The 12761-nt window shown below is 38.6% G+C and overlaps 1 protein-coding gene across 1 annotated transcript in view; it reads left to right on the top strand.

The window, feature by feature from the left end:
- The window catches only part of EMB2016 (mRNA methyltransferase EMB2016), a 44240-nt gene extending 31731 nt beyond the window's left edge, over positions 1 to 12509 (top strand). Inside the window, exons 16-28 of the mRNA XM_010248996.3 lie at positions 613 to 680; positions 765 to 981; positions 1137 to 1352; positions 1451 to 1606; positions 1679 to 1732; positions 1815 to 2008; positions 2242 to 2311; positions 5431 to 5759; positions 8074 to 8257; positions 8358 to 9896; positions 9993 to 10862; positions 10964 to 11035; positions 11955 to 12509. Coding sequence (XP_010247298.1) covers positions 613 to 680; positions 765 to 981; positions 1137 to 1352; positions 1451 to 1606; positions 1679 to 1732; positions 1815 to 2008; positions 2242 to 2311; positions 5431 to 5759; positions 8074 to 8257; positions 8358 to 9896; positions 9993 to 10862; positions 10964 to 11035; positions 11955 to 11975 — 3990 coding nt within the window. The 3' untranslated portion in view covers positions 11976 to 12509. The remainder of the gene's footprint in view (positions 1 to 612; positions 681 to 764; positions 982 to 1136; positions 1353 to 1450; positions 1607 to 1678; positions 1733 to 1814; positions 2009 to 2241; positions 2312 to 5430; positions 5760 to 8073; positions 8258 to 8357; positions 9897 to 9992; positions 10863 to 10963; positions 11036 to 11954) is intronic.
- The last annotated feature ends 252 nt before the right edge of the window (positions 12510 to 12761 follow it).

Here is a 12761-nt window from a genome sequence, read left to right as displayed (position 1 = left end):
GCGTATTCAAATGAAAATTTAAAAATAAAAGCAAACACAGAAAGCATTTTCAAGCATGTAAATCCCACGATCTCTTTTTCTCCTTAATTGCATTGCTTCAAGTAGCTAATGCGATGTAAAACATATTGCATTCTTGATTCTATGAGTCACCTTTGTACCACGCCCCTTGAGGCAAGCCCGAACAAGTCTATGTTAGGGTCTGAAATTCTTATTTCCCATATAAAAAATAATGAATTTATAACTTTCATTGCCTTTTAAGAAGATATTTTATTGCAATGAATGAATGAACAACATTAGCAAATAGGGGGTTCTCGGAGCACTCCTGGGCTGAGGTGTAGGGCGCATGCCTAGGCGCACCAGGCGTGCACCTAGGACCTAGGCGAGGCACATACCCCAAAATGCGCCTCACTTGTTGTGCCTGGCGTGCCTTTTAAATCACTGCTGAAGATAATGTACATGTGGGATTAATATTTGCTCAAATTTAACACAGTATACCTATTTCGTAGTTCATGCCTAATTGTATTTTCACTATTATTTGGTCAGTAGCTACTGCTTGCAGAAACAACACCCATTCAGGTTTTGTCATACCTTTGTTGTTCCAATACTCTGCAGGAAGCTAAGGAGCAGCATCGAAATACAAAGCTATTGAATGCACTCTTGCGACTGCATCGAGAAGTAAGGTGATTTTGAATCTCCATTCCAATTTGCCATATTTTCAATGGATTTTATGCCTGTATTGTAACTCTGGATTATAATGAGTGCAGTCCGAAATTAGCAGCATGTGCAGCAGACTTGTGCTCTCCTTATCCTGGTTCTGCGCTTGGTATGGGAGCTGTCTGTCATCTTATTGTGTCTGCGCTTGCTTGTTGGCCAGTTTTTGGTTGGACTCCTTTCCTTTTTCATTGCCTTCTTGACAGCATCCATGCAACTTCATTACTTGCACTGGGTCCAAAAGAGGCCTGCAGTTTGTTCTGTCTTCTAGTAAGGAGTTCTTTGTTGTCTGTTTATTTTGTTGTGTGATTGAAATAATATTATGTTAATTCCGTGTTATTCTTGGGAAGAAATAGTTTTCTTTTACTTTATCTGTGAACCCCAATATGATATCTCATGAATCCTTTTCTCTTTCCCATCAACAGAGTGATCTACTTCCAGAAGAAGGTATATGGCTTTGGAAGAATGGGATGCCCCCATTGAGTGCTGTTAGAACATTGGCTATTGGTACATTATTAGGGCCTCAAAAAGAGAGACAAGTAAACTGGTACATGCAATCCAGACACCTTGAAATGCTTCTTAGTCGGTTGAAACCACTTTTTGACAAAATTGCCCAGATTATCTTTGATTTTTCCTTTAGTGTAAGTTTTTTATTTGTCATCTATTTTTCTTAATGTATTCTTCTTTTTCTGGTTGCAAAAATATCTTTTTCCCATGAAAACAATTCTTATTGAAACAGGCATTGGTTGTCATACAAGACATGCTTCGAATTTTCATAGTTCGTATTGCTTGTCAAGATGTTGATGGTTCTATTATTCTGCTCCGACCAATAATATCATGGATAGAGGCTCATGTTTCAAAGAAAATGATTCTGTCTGATTTGGATATCTTCAAGGTGATATTTGCTACTGGTGTTCTACTTCATTCATCTAGGTTACTTTGACATCCATCAATTTTCTGTGTCCAGGTGTATAGATTGCTGGATTTTCTTGCTAGTTTATTGGAGCATCCATGTGCCAAGGTTGTGCAGACATCTGGATCTATTTTAAAATGAAATTTGCAATATGGATTTTTTTTCTTATTGTCTTCCTCTTTCTTTTCAGATGTTGTTATTAAAAGAAGGTGGTATTCAGATACTAACAGCAACACTTGAGAGGTGCATTGATGCATGTTACTCAGAAGGGGAGCTTCCAGTTAAAAATGGGTTGACTTTACTTAGTTGGTGCCTTCCTGTATTTAAGGCCTGCCTTTTGATTTGTGATTCTCGGTCATCTCTGTCACCTTTTGGATCATATAAGTGAGTATATGATGAACCTTTTGATAATTACCTTCTTTAATCCAGTGTTGGCTTGATGGTTTAATTGGATCATATAAGTGAGTATATCATCTCTGCCACCAGTTTGTGCTTAAATGCTGGACGCTAGGTCCAAGAAGGACCACATGGCTGAGTCCAGTACTGAGTAATGGCCCCTTTTTGTGGACAGTTAATTTTACTGATGCGCACAACAAATATGTTTCTGGTTCTTGCAGGAGCAACATAGAGAACTTGAGAGTTGAAGATCGTTTCTTAATTTTGATCCGCATTCTTAAGTTATGTCAGGTAATTTCCTGAAGATGCAATCTTGATATTTTTGAGTTATATATATATATATATACAATTTCTATTGTTATGCAAGTCTTTAGGCAACAAAAAAGAAATACTTCTTACCTATTATAATGGTTTTTGATAAATACTTACCTATTAAAATCAATCCACCATTTTCTTTAATGTATTGTTAATGACAAATTTTATTAGAAGATACAGAAGGTACATGGCCTAATGCCCCCAGCAGATTTCTCTTGTTCTTATAAGTTTGTGATTATGTTTAAAGAAACAGAGGATCTAAGACAATAAGATGTTATGTACTGCTAGTGTTGGACATGATGTGTACCTGATAGTATGATACAACATTATGCTGCATTGACATATAACAAATCATATTATAGAACATCTGTTTATTTTAGAAGCTTACTTAAATTTGGCAAGATACAAGTATTTAGAAAAGAAAAGATATTCAACTTGAAAAATTAGATATGAAAGCATGATACAATATTAAATGAGATACCTTTATGGGATCACGGGAATAGAAAGTTGTATACCATACCTGTACAATTGCTCTCATATGCATCTGTATCTTGGTCTCCACTAGACCTGTTCATGGGCCGGGCCGGGCTGGGCTCGGGCCGGGCTTTTAGTGTTCATTAACAGAAAAATAATAGGCCCGAGCCCGAGCCCGGCCTGACCAACGGGCCTAGAAGTTGGGCCCGAGCCCGACCCTGATAAATAGCCCGAAGCCCGAGCCCGAGCCCGAAGCCCGACCTAATAAAAGAAAATCAAAATTTTCCCTATTCAAATAGACATTATCTATTTTAATTCAGATGTTTTTTTCCCCTATTTAAATGAACAATGGGCCTACAAGTGAATCAACAACCTTCTCAAATCAAAAAAATTATTCAAATGGACATCACATAGGGTTTTTACTTAGGTTTAACTATAGGTCGGGCCGGGTTTACTTAGGTTTAACTATAGGTCAGGCTCGGGCCAGGCTATTTTGGCAAAGCCCGAGCCCGGCTCGAATTTTATGCGGGCCGGGCTTTTTGGCCCGAGGTTAAGCCCGTGGGCCAAAAAGCCTGTTCAAGCCCGTCCGGGGGTCGGGCCGGGCCGTCGGGCCACCCGGCCCATGAACAGGTCTAGTCTCCACCAAAGCAAAGACTAACCTTCATGTTAGTGTCTCAGCTTCATCACCAACTTGGGGAACCTTTCACCTTCTCAATAACTGTTAGGAGTCCTCTTCTATCACCATCCTCATCCCAAGACTTAATGCAATCATTAATGCCTGAGAAAGGCTGAAATCTTGGCTCTTACACAGTCACCAAAAGCCAGTGGTGTAGTAAAGGCTGTCTAATGATCACATGCTTTGTGAACATCATCAAGCATGGGGGATCCAAGTTTCTGGAGATCATTGTATGAATTTAACTTTTGCGGGATCTATACGTGCACAAGCTCCTCATGATTCATGAAAGGGAGAGGATGTTGCAATTTGGTGTCCGTTTCTAGTAAGTGAATCTATTGAAATCCGTTCGAATCATGCATTTCAGTAGATTTTGATGAATTCACTATTTATCAGATTTGGCTGTTACAATGGGTCTACACCAAGGCCTCATTTGTTTTTCGGGAAGTAGGGGCGAGTTGGTAGGTCCCACAGAAAAGAAATAAACCTACATTCTTTTACCGTGTTAGTGGGTCCCGTGGAAACAAATGATTCTTGAGCGGCTCATTTACCTTAGGAAGTAATACTCTTCTCAGACTTGGGGAAATTACTTGCTCATGCACACCGTAAAATCACTAGTACGTGATGGGACAATATTGTCCCTTCAGTAATGCCACTTTTTTGGATAAATTGGCCATTGTACACATTTACTTGGGGAATAAAAGAACACTTGTAATGCTCTTATCTGGATAAGTGTTTCCCAAGAAACATTTGCATGGATAAGTGCATTTACCTAGGTAAGTCATTAACCAAGACGCGAACGAGACCCAAGGATCAGCACTTTGTCCTTGTTTATTTGCTCTAGTCATAGATGAATTGACTAAACATATTCAAAAGGAAGTTCCATGGTGCTTCATGTTTGCTAATGACATAGTATTAATCACTGAAACTAACAAAGGATCAAATGCAAAATTAGGTTTATGGACATATATTAGAAACAAGAGGTTTTAAAATAAGGACTGAAACAGAATATATGCAATGCAAATTTAATAATAGTAACAGTAGTGCAAACTAGGATACACTTAGGATTGGAATCCAAGAGATAACTCAATGTGACCTTTTCTGTTACCTTGGTTCAATAATTCATAACAAATGGGAGATGGGGAGGATACCACTCAAAGAATTTAAGCAGGATGTGAAAAATGGAGTGGTGCATCCAGAGTCTTATGTGATAGGTCAATGCCACTTTGGCTAAAAGGAAAATTCTATAAAACAGTTGTAAGGCCAGCTATTTTGTATGGAGTAAAATGGGCAGTTAAGTAACAGCATGTCCAGAAAATGAGCATGACAGAAACACGTTTGCTTAGGTGGATATGTGGTAAAAGAAGAAAGGATAGGGTCAGAAATGAAGTCATATGAGGGAACCTAGGTGTAGCTCAAGTAGGGTGATAAGATGAGAGAAAGTAGACTGAGGTGGTTTGGTTCATGTGCATGGAAGACCATCTGCAGTCCTGTTAGAAAACTAGGAAAGTGATTTGTTACAAGTTGAAGAGGCTAGAAGAGCTAGGGGCAGACTGAAAAGGAATTGGTGTGAGAAATGATTTAAGTGTGCATAATTTGACAACAGATATGACACTGTACAGAACAGAATGGTGAAACAGGATTCATGTAGCCATCTCCATACAGTTGGGATTAAGCATAGATGATTATTGTTATTGCTGTTATTGTTATTGTTATGGCTATTAACCAATGATGGCCCCAGCTATCTTGGGCCTTGTGAGGGGTGGACTGGATATGGATCGACACATAAATGGCCAATCTAAGACTTGAACCTGTGTTCTCATGCTTGTCATCCCAAATTTACGAAGCATTCTTCTGTTAATGCTTGTCATTATTCTAACTAGTTTAAGATTGGATTTATATTCCCTTACTACTAATTAATAAAATCTTTTTTCCTTTTTTCTTCCAGGTCCTACCCATTGGAGAGGAATTACTTGCTTGTGTCACAGTCTTTAAAGACTTAGCTTCTTGTGGTGAGGGAAGAAATGCTTTCTCATCCATCTTTGAACATTTGAAGTGTTCTAGTCAGGAGGATCTGGGTCCTGAGAACGGACACGAAAGCGTCGGAACTGATACTGGCCATGATAGATATGATATTAGAAAGCATCCTCCTATGTTGCATTGCTGGAGAAAGTTACTAAAATTGATAGATGGAAAGGAAAGTTTCCCAGCCTATGCCATTGAGATTGTCAATGCATTGACATTAGGTGCTTTAGGCCTTTGTGTTGAAGGTAAAAGGTGGGTTTTTTTCTTGCATCACTGGTTATTCTCTTCTGATTTTTGCATGTTGATTTTATTTTGTTGTAGAATTATTATGTTAGGTGTTGCATGAAGTTTTTGGAATTAAATGTTGAAATCATGTTGGTTACATATTATATAGGGGAGAATCAAATAATTTCTGTTACATTACTTCTGTCAATCCATGACTTGTGTTATTTGTATATTTGAGGAGCAATGACCACTATAGAATTCATTCTGAACTAATTTCAATTCCAACACACATATGTGACTGGTTCTTGGATTAGCAATTTGACTGCTTGTCTATTCAGGTTGGCTTATCAGTTAGATCCAATGGCTTATAACTTCCCTACATTTCTTTCCTTGGCATATCTATTTAGATTTGAAGGAAAAGCAATGGGAAAGATATTTCTTATCGAATAAAGAAAGAGAATAGAGTTTTGGAAATTTGAATTATAATAGCATATTGATGTAGTGCAACATGTGGATGTTGAAGAGACAACCGATATGTTCATTGAGAATTGAGAAGTTGGGAGAATTTACGAATGAAGGACAATGTGTTGACACCTAGTTTTGGTTTTTTTTTTTTTTGGTTTCTATTTTCTAGTTTCCTTTCATTTGTATGTCATTTTTTTAGAAATTGATTAAAGTGGCGGTTCTAAAATTAGAACAAATTTACAAGTTAAAAAAATTATTATGTAATACTCCTATTGATACTTAGTGCATAAATATTACTTTATATGTTTTACTTAATATAAAAGTTATGATTTACATATTATTTGTCCTTACATAAGAGTTCAGAATATCTAAATGTCAGCCATATTTTTAAAGACTTACAGTATATGTTAAGATATATTTCATAATATTTAATGTTGGCAACCATAGAAGTGGGAATGTTTTGACATTTTAAACCATGTTTACAATCACCATCTCTTACAAAAGGCCACTCTTGAGTCTTGACACAAACCACCTTTTTTCTAGGGAATATCTAAAAATGGGACTGTGCTCTAAGGCTCTTACTACCTTGGATGAGATATTTCAATCCCTAGACTGTTCCATAACGTGCCCAACCAATAAATGGTGAAATATTGATTTTCCACTTTCTGCACTATTGCACTAAGGTGAGTGTATAGGTCACTGGGTTGGATCTGGCACAGGTTTGTTTCAACCAGGAACCTGACCCAAAACAGTGCCAACTCAAACCTGGGCCAACTTGGTAAACAAAGATGCAATACTGAGCCTGATTTGACCCTTTCCAAATATAGAACATCTTGCTGATCCTATCCTAACCCCTATAGGGTTGAGTCAATGCAGGTTTACCACAAAACAGTTTTGTTATACATGCTATTTTCAGTTAAATTTTAAATTCTCCTATCTCCCCAGCAAGAAACAAGGAACAAATAAATACCCATTTTCCCCTAGAATCACAAAGTTTTATGCCATGTCAAATTTGTACAAAAAATCCCCCATGTTTTGAAGGGCCAAGGCTTCTCCTGAAACTGTGGTTTAGAAAAAGAATAAAATAATGTTTAGAATTATTCAGATAACCCCTTTTGGCATCAATGATAAATTGAAAGTGGTGTTGCTCTATTTAGCTGTTCTTTGTAAGGCTTGGAAGGGTTGGTGTCATAGACCCAATAAGAGGCTGTAATGTGAGGTCTTGGCCTTCCAATTTTTTTGTTGACATCCTAGGTCCTTGTCATGGAAGGTGTAATCAAGCCCATTTTTAATTTCTTTTTTATTTTATTTTATTTATAGTATGCACTCTGTAGTTGGATAGAAGGAAAACAATATCTAGTGAGTTCATCAAATTCCCCGTGATTTTTTTTTTTTTTGCCTTTGCAATTAATCGTATTTGTAGAGAGTAGAGTTCATTCCTTCTGGGTTCATGCCATTTGACCATATTTTAAGCTTTTTTTTGGCTCAAGGCGTATTTTGAAATTCCTCTTTGATTTTATGACAGTTTGCCAAGTCTTCTGGAAAGCTCAATTCCACTTCCACAATAGGCTATTCTTCTCTTTTCTGGAAATTACAGATTTCAAGTCCATGCTTCCATTTCTATTGGCTGAAAACTTTCCAATTTGCAGGATCTTTGACAATGTACAACTTGCTCGTTGATAAATTGCAGTTATGAATATTCAGTTCTATTAGATTTGTATTACACACTTAACAGCCACAATCAAATATTTTTCTTTTATGTTCAATTTTTAATGCTTGGGTACAATTTCATGTTTTCAAGTCGCAGAGTTACTAGATTAAGTATTCTGGCTCTAATCTAAATGTCCTAACAATCTGAATTGGGACTGTTTCTCAGCTTGAACTTGGAGGGTGTGGCTATATTGAAATGCCTATTTGGGATTCCTCATGATATGGGTGCAATAGACAAATTCTCTGAAGAAAAATTCAAGGAGATAGAAGAATTGGTAACTCTTTTAGACAATAGGCTCAGTGAGGATGGAAATTTAGCCATTTCAAGTTTGGAAACCATTTTACCTCAGGTATAACTTATTTAATCTTTCATTGTGTTATTTTGGTGAGCAACATCCATTTGACATCACTGTCAATCATCATCATCATCATTTGTTATCAATTGTGCAGGTGATAGAATCTGCTAGGTTCATGTTATTGTTGCTGCAAAAGCCTACTGTTTCAATTAAAGTGGATGACATCATTTCTAGTGAAGTTTTGCCTCTGATATCAAATAATGTTGTAGTTCCATCGAAAATCTTTCCTCCTCATTTCTTATGGCCATCCTTAACTTCGATGAGCATTACAAGTGTTGAAGCTGGGTCATCACTTCCTCTGGTCAGGAAGACTGAGGATAGTGCGGAAAAGGCTGATGATTACTTTTCCTTTGAGGGTCTTGCAGAGAAGTTTCTGTGGGAATGCCCAGATTCTTCTGATAGGTTGTCAATGCCATCACTCCCTGTAAAGAGAAAACTAGCATCAATGGAGGGCTCTAATAGACGTTCCAGAGTAGATAATTCAGGTGCAGAAACTGTGGGTCCTAATTCATTTTCACGAGGATTGGGGCCACCTACTGCCTCTTCTGGTCCTACTCGTAGAGATACCTTTCGGCAGCGGAAGCCAAATACTAGCAGACCTCCTTCTATGCATGTGGATGACTATGTTGCCAGAGAAAGAAATGTTGATGGTGTAAGTAGTGGTTCAAATGTTGTAACTTCTGCTCAGCGTGGAGGATCTACTGGTGGCAGACCTCCATCAATTCATGTGGATGAATTTATGGCTAGAGAAAGGGAGCGTCATAATCTTGTAACTGCATCAATTGGGGAACCAGTGGTACAAGTCAAGAATGTTTCTGCTGAGAATATTTCAGATTCCAGTAAGTTCAACAAATCTAGGCAGTTGAAGGCAGATCTGGATGATGATCAGGAAATCAATATTGTGTTTGATGATGAGGAGTCTGAATCTGATGATAGGCTTCCATTTCCTCAGCCAGATGATAACCTGCAGCCTGCCCCTGTCATCATCAGTGAAAGTTCTCCCCATTCAATTGTAGAAGAGACTGAAAATGATGTGAATGAAAGTACCAAGTTTTCTCAGTTGGGTACCCCTTCAGTTTCCATTATGGATGAAACTACACCAAGTGACTTTTCTTCAAGGAGGCCAGTTTCACGGCCTGATATGCCATTTAGTCGTGAAGTGAGTATTTCTTCAGAGAAGTACTTTGGATCAAATACAGAGAGAGGGTTCTTCCAAGAGCAATCTGATGATGTGAAGAATGTTGTTCCCATTACATCCTCTGGTGGATTTGATTCTTCTGCATCAGGGAACACATCAGCATTTCCTGCACAATTTTATAATAAGAGTTCAGATTCTAGAACTCCTCCACCCACTTTCTATCAGAGGGACAGTCCACAACAAGCTACTAACATTCCTATAATTACTGGAGCTCCAGGGCCATACGATCAGAAGGTTCTGCTCAACCAACCGCCTCTACCTCCATTGCCCCCTCCGCCAACAGTGTCTTCTGCAATTTCTCAGACGGCTGAATCTGTTCAAAGTCATACCTCTCCATATGGTCACTCCATGAGAGATTTGCAGCCACCACTTCCAACAGGTTTCCCACCACAAGCATTTGATACTAATGGTCCTAGTACAGTACCAGCTTTCCATGTAAGAGAATATGAACTTGTTCATAGATCTTTTGTTCAGATTTTTTTTTTCCAGGTATCTCTTTGTAGAGTACTAAGTGGATATTCTAATGTGCAGCTGCAAACAGAAAACCAGTCTGCATTTAACAGCAGTGCTACAGCATTAACAACTCATCATCATATGGTGGATTCGAAGTACCCTTGGACTTCAGTCTCTTCTGGTAGGTTGCATGATGAGATCAACACATCTGGTGGGTCTGCTAGGCCTCCACTACCACCACTCCCTCCCATGCCACCACCATATTCAGCTCCTCCAGTTACACAAACAGCTGTTAAAACTTCTGCTTCCCAATCTTCAGGGTATAATCAAACAAGTTTTATAACAACCCAACTTCCACTGACTTCTTCTGTACCTTTAAGTGATGTAAGGTCAGGTATCTTTTCTGCATCTGGAGGCACTCTGAATTATTCACCACCACCACTGGTACCTCCCTTGCTTCTCAGGCCTCCATCCATGCCTGCAACTCTTTTTAGTGGTATGCCAACTCAGCAGCAGGGTCAGAATCCACCAAGTATTCCACATACTGTTACTGTCCCAACTCCTCAAGTATCGATTCAGTCAGCACAACCTCGTGCACAGTTGCAACCACTGCAACCGCCACAGCCTCCTCGTCCACCTCAGCCTCCTCAACACCTTCGGCCGCCCATTCAAGTTTCACAACAGCAGTCAGACCAAGGAGTTTCTATGCTACATAGCCCCATCCAAATGCAGGTGCAACCATTACAGATGCCACAACAACCACATATTTCTCCTATTCATGTATATTATCAACCCCAACATCAAGAGCACCTTTCACAACCCCAGCAACTGCAAGTTGATAATTCGCATACACAAACATCGCATCACCAAGGTGACAATGTGACCCAACAACAACAAGATTCAGGGATGTCATTACAACAGTACTTCAGTTCTCCTGAAGCTATTCAGGTATTCCTTGAAATTGAATATAATGTTCAAATCAATTTTGATGCGCATGAGAGTTGTTTTATCAGTTCTCTCTTTTAACTGGTTCTTTTGTTTCCATGAAGTCTTTGTTGAGTGATCGGGAGAAACTGTGCCAGCTTTTGGAGCAGCATCCAAAATTAATGCAGATGCTTCAGGTAGGACCTTTTTTTCCTTAAATGAACTGAATGCAAGAAACATTTTACTCTGGAAATCCGAGTACTAGAATTCTTTGCTCCGTTATGGCCTAGTTTGTTTTTCTGGTAGTCATTTACCTGGGTAAGTGCACTTATCCGGGCAAATGTTTCCTGGGAAACACTTACCCAGGAAAGTACACTTACTAGTGCTTTTTATTTCCCAGGTAAAGTTAAACAATGACCATTTTATCCAGTAAAGTGTCATTTTTGAAGGGGTATTGCCCCATCATGCATTAACAATTGTCCCTGCGGATGGGAGAGTTATTTACCCAAGTGGGCGGAGGGTGATACTTACCCTAAGCTGCATGGGAGTCGTTCTTCTCTTTGGGACAACTAATACCAAAACACGAATGTGGGTGAGTTGGTCAATGCTTGCACTGACCAACTTACCTGCCCTTTTTACCAAAAATACTAACGAGGCCTATGAGGAACGTTAACTGCAGATCAAGGGCATAACTCAGTCGTACATGCATGAAGGGCATAACTCAGAAATTCATGCATGAAACCATGTTTATTTCTTTTCAAGCTTCTCTACTCGACTGAAGTCGCATTCAATCCACACTCTGATTTGAGAACAGTGCAAGAATATAAAATTGCATTACATTCATTGAAACTTGAAAGAATGGACGGCCAGAACTTTTAGTGGTTGATTATTTTGATTTGCATTAATTTCAGTGCCATTTTCAATCTACATCTGAATCAGTGCTCTAACATATTATGTGCTAGAAATTTGAAATCTTTATGGTTTTCTCACTTGGGGGTGGTGTGTTGTATGAGGATACTGCTGCATCTGTTTTGAAATTGCCCTTAAGACAAGCTTTAGTAGTTACTCGTTTTTGAAAACCAATACCTAAAATCTGTGTTTCTCGTGTCTAATCAGGAACGGTTGGGCCAACAATAGCAGCATTATATAAAACCGAGGTTGTTTTCACTTCTGGGAGGAACTATTCATTCAATGATTCTTTCACCTTCGCCTTCTGAAGACTCGCGGCTGGAATCCAAGTGACATCATCACCAAAGAATCATTCCACTCCCTTCTATCGGAATTGGGAAAGAAGTTCCCTAATAACCTTGTTTTAATGTATCCATGTTTCTACATGTGTAAACTTTATTTCTTTTTTCCGTGTACCATAAGTCTAATATGATTTTTGTTTTTTTAATCGGTGACATCCGATCATCTACTAATTTTCTTTGTCATTAGGAAATAGTTGTAAATATTATTCTTATATTTAAGGTTGTACACTCGTAATGGGGAGTGGAGTAGGGTTAAGGGTCGACAAGAAAGTTTTGAAGCTTGTACGCGGAAAATAACTCACTTCGAGTGATGGTTGTTTGAACTAGCAGATATCTAACATGCAGCTTACATGTAAAAGAAACTCTTGTCTCCTCAGAAAACCCAATTAAAAAACTTTTGTTGAATGGATTATCCAAGAAACTCACCTTGGTGACTGTAGTTTGTTGGTTTTTGCTATATGCGTTATAGCTTGGAAGTTGTATGATTGATAGTGTCAGCTAGTTTGGCATAGAGCATGACGCAACGTGCTTTGGTGGCTCCCATGGTACGATCTCTAGCTATTTGTAGTGAAGACCTAGCATCAAATCCTTTTGCTGGGATGGATTACCCTCTGTTGAGTAAAGGCCTTATGTATGCATTTAATAAGTATGCATGTGTATTTTATATCAAATA

Source organism: Nelumbo nucifera, chromosome 6 (genome assembly GCF_055504915.1).
Source record: "Nelumbo nucifera cultivar China Antique chromosome 6, China Antique-T2T, whole genome shotgun sequence".
In the NCBI taxonomy this organism is placed as follows: Eukaryota; Viridiplantae; Streptophyta; class Magnoliopsida; order Proteales; family Nelumbonaceae; genus Nelumbo; species Nelumbo nucifera.
Note: the sequence above shows the minus strand (reverse complement) of the source record. Positions and strands in the feature narration are given on the sequence as shown.